The sequence below is a fragment of the Tachysurus fulvidraco genome, chromosome 1, assembly GCF_022655615.1.
Source record: "Tachysurus fulvidraco isolate hzauxx_2018 chromosome 1, HZAU_PFXX_2.0, whole genome shotgun sequence".
NCBI lineage: Eukaryota > Metazoa > Chordata > Actinopteri > Siluriformes > Bagridae > Tachysurus > Tachysurus fulvidraco.
The window spans coordinates 9,431,598-9,434,162 of NC_062518.1; the positions used below are offsets into that span (position 1 = coordinate 9,431,598).

The window sequence follows — 2,565 nt, forward strand, 5'->3', positions numbered from 1 at the left end:
ATATCGGTTGTTGAACAGGTGCCACCAACATCCAACAAAATTCCACTCGCGTTCCGGTTGACCGAGCCACGCGAAAGGCACGAGCGTGGTGTATAGCCACGTATTCTTTACGGTTCCAGGTCATACATAAGTTCGTCGCTACGTTTTTTTTTTTTAAATCAATTTCATTTGTATTCTCGCTGCGGTTTCATGTATTTTACGGAAATGGAGATCACAAAGACGCAAATAAGTTCTTGCGCGTACCGTTTACAGATTTCGGATAGCTTTGCGTCTCTACAGAAAGCTACGTCTCCAAGCAGCCCGGAGCGCGCGGTCATGAAAAGGCAGCGTTGCAGCAGCCCGGAGCGCCTGAGGTGTACGCGCAGGTTGAACTTCGGAGCTCTTGGTCTCGGGGTCGCTCAGCAGCAGCAGCCGGTAGCTGTGGCCAGGCGTAACGAGCGAGAGAGGAACAGGGTGAAGCAGGTCAACATGGGCTTCCAGACTCTACGCCAGCACGTGCCCAACGGTGCGGCCAACAAGAAGATGAGCAAAGTGGAGACACTGCGCTCGGCTGTGGAGTACATCCGCGCGCTCCAGCGGCTTTTGGACGAGCACGACGCCGTGTCTGCTGCGTTCCGGTGCGTTGTCCCGTCTCCCACAGTCTCGAGTTCGTGCTCTGCTGGCCCAGAGTCCCCCCGCTCCGCCTGCTCCTCTGACGAGGGCGGATACGAGCAACTAAATTCGGAAGAACAAGAGCTGCTGGACTTCGCCGCATGGTTCGACGGGTTCTAATCACAGGTGAATAAACGAACCCTGTTCAGATTTTGCAGGTTTGATCAACAGACCTTGTGAAGGTTTAACGATTTCTATATCAATGCAAAACAGTTATTCAGAATTTATTAAAACAAACAAACAAACAAACAAACAAACAAACAAACAAACAAACAAACTCGTGCAGATAGTATGCGATAATTCAACACTTTAATTACTTATTGGAGATTATTCTATTTCAAGCAATAGTGTTGGTGACGTTTATATTTAAAATGCGCTCAGATCATGGCAAACCTTCCCAAATGTTATCTACCGAACGCAGTGGCATTTCTGTCCTTATTATGATGTATGTCTACTTTTAAGTACTATGTAGGCTACTGTAGCACCCTAAGTAATGTTTTTTCCCCTCCAGGTGTGTTTGTTCCTGTGGTGGTGCTGAAAAGAACAGCAGTTTTTCCGGTGCTCCATTCCGGAGCGCGCGTTATATCAGATCACGATACATGCGCGAGGAAAGTTCCGGGCGGCGCGCGCAACACTCAAGGCCAAAAGTCTGGACACCCCCCAATGTTGTGATTACAAGAACATCTGGAGAATATGCGTGGCGAATATTGATTACTGACTAATACTCAGAAACTTTCAACTGACACACACACTCTATATATGTATTGTATGTATGTATGTATGTATGTATGTATGTATGTATGTATGTATGTATGTATGTATGTATGTATGTATGTATGTATGTGTGTATGTATGTGTGTATGTATGTATGTATGTATGTATGTATGTGATTTGAGTGAGTGAGTGAGAGAGAGAGAGAGAGAGAGAGAGAGAGAGAGAGAGAGAGAGAGAGAGAGAGAGAGAGAGAGCAAAGACATGAGAAAAAAGGTGTTGGAGCATGGTAGCATGTGTAAACGCTAAATCTGCATTTGTACAGGCCAAGAGTGAACTGTAACAGATATTGCATTTACATTACACAAGCAGTAAGGGTTTTTTGTATTTGACTAGCGGCTTTTATATAAGTGTGCACTTGCGACTTTTCATACAAACCTGTAAATATTATTGTTTTATATAGAGAATGCTTATTTTATGTAAAATAAAGATGTTATTTATTCAGAAACATTTGTGAGTGTATTGAGTTAGAAATATAGCCTATGAATATCAAATCACACACACACACACACACACACACACACACACACACACACACACACACACACACACACACACACACACACACATACATGTATATTGAATGTATATTTGTTGACTGTATATATCTTGTTTGCATTGCAGTCGACAAATATACATTCAATCCATTAAACTGAAAGCTAAAAACCAAACCTCATACCCAAGCTATCAGCTATCTGTATGCTGCAACATGAATCTAAAAGCTGCATTGAAATAGGACGGTGTGCCATAAGGGGATGAGTTTATCAGTTCCTCAAATCACTTTCAGTGGCCATTTGTGAAAATCAGTCATGCTGGTCTCACATTGCCAGACATTTCAAAAGGAACCACTCTGCATCGTGTCAGCTTGGTTTAATTGATGGCACAATTTATTATGACCTAGAAAAGTGAAAGCTGACAAAACCTTGAGCTACACTGCCTCACCAGTTAATTTTTAAAGAGACAACAAAAAAGTTGAAGTTCAAAGCAATTTATGGCTTTATAGTGTAACCAATCTGTCTGTAATGGCTAACAGAGACAGAGAACACACTAGAAGATTGATATTGATAAACTGTTTTGGAGGGAGTCCAAGTAAACTTCATCAGGGTGCTCTGTAAGATTGAATGCAACACATTTGCTGTAAGC

The 2,565-nt window shown here is 42.7% G+C and overlaps 1 protein-coding gene across 1 annotated transcript; it reads left to right on the plus strand.

Moving 5' to 3' along the window:
• Positions 1 to 1,495, plus strand: ascl1b (achaete-scute family bHLH transcription factor 1b). Its single transcript, XM_027136990.2, has 2 exons — positions 1 to 777; positions 1,163 to 1,495. Exon 1 carries the CDS (start codon positions 190 to 192, stop codon positions 769 to 771), a length of 582 nt encoding a protein of 193 aa, XP_026992791.1. The 5' UTR covers positions 1 to 189; the 3' UTR covers positions 772 to 777; positions 1,163 to 1,495.
• The last annotated feature ends 1,070 nt before the right edge of the window (positions 1,496 to 2,565 follow it).

What these genes read in the sequence shown, in the direction of transcription:
- ascl1b (XM_027136990.2), top strand. Translation starts at nt 190, where the DNA reads ATGTATTTTACGGAAATGGAGATCACAAAGACGCAAATAAGTTCTTGC.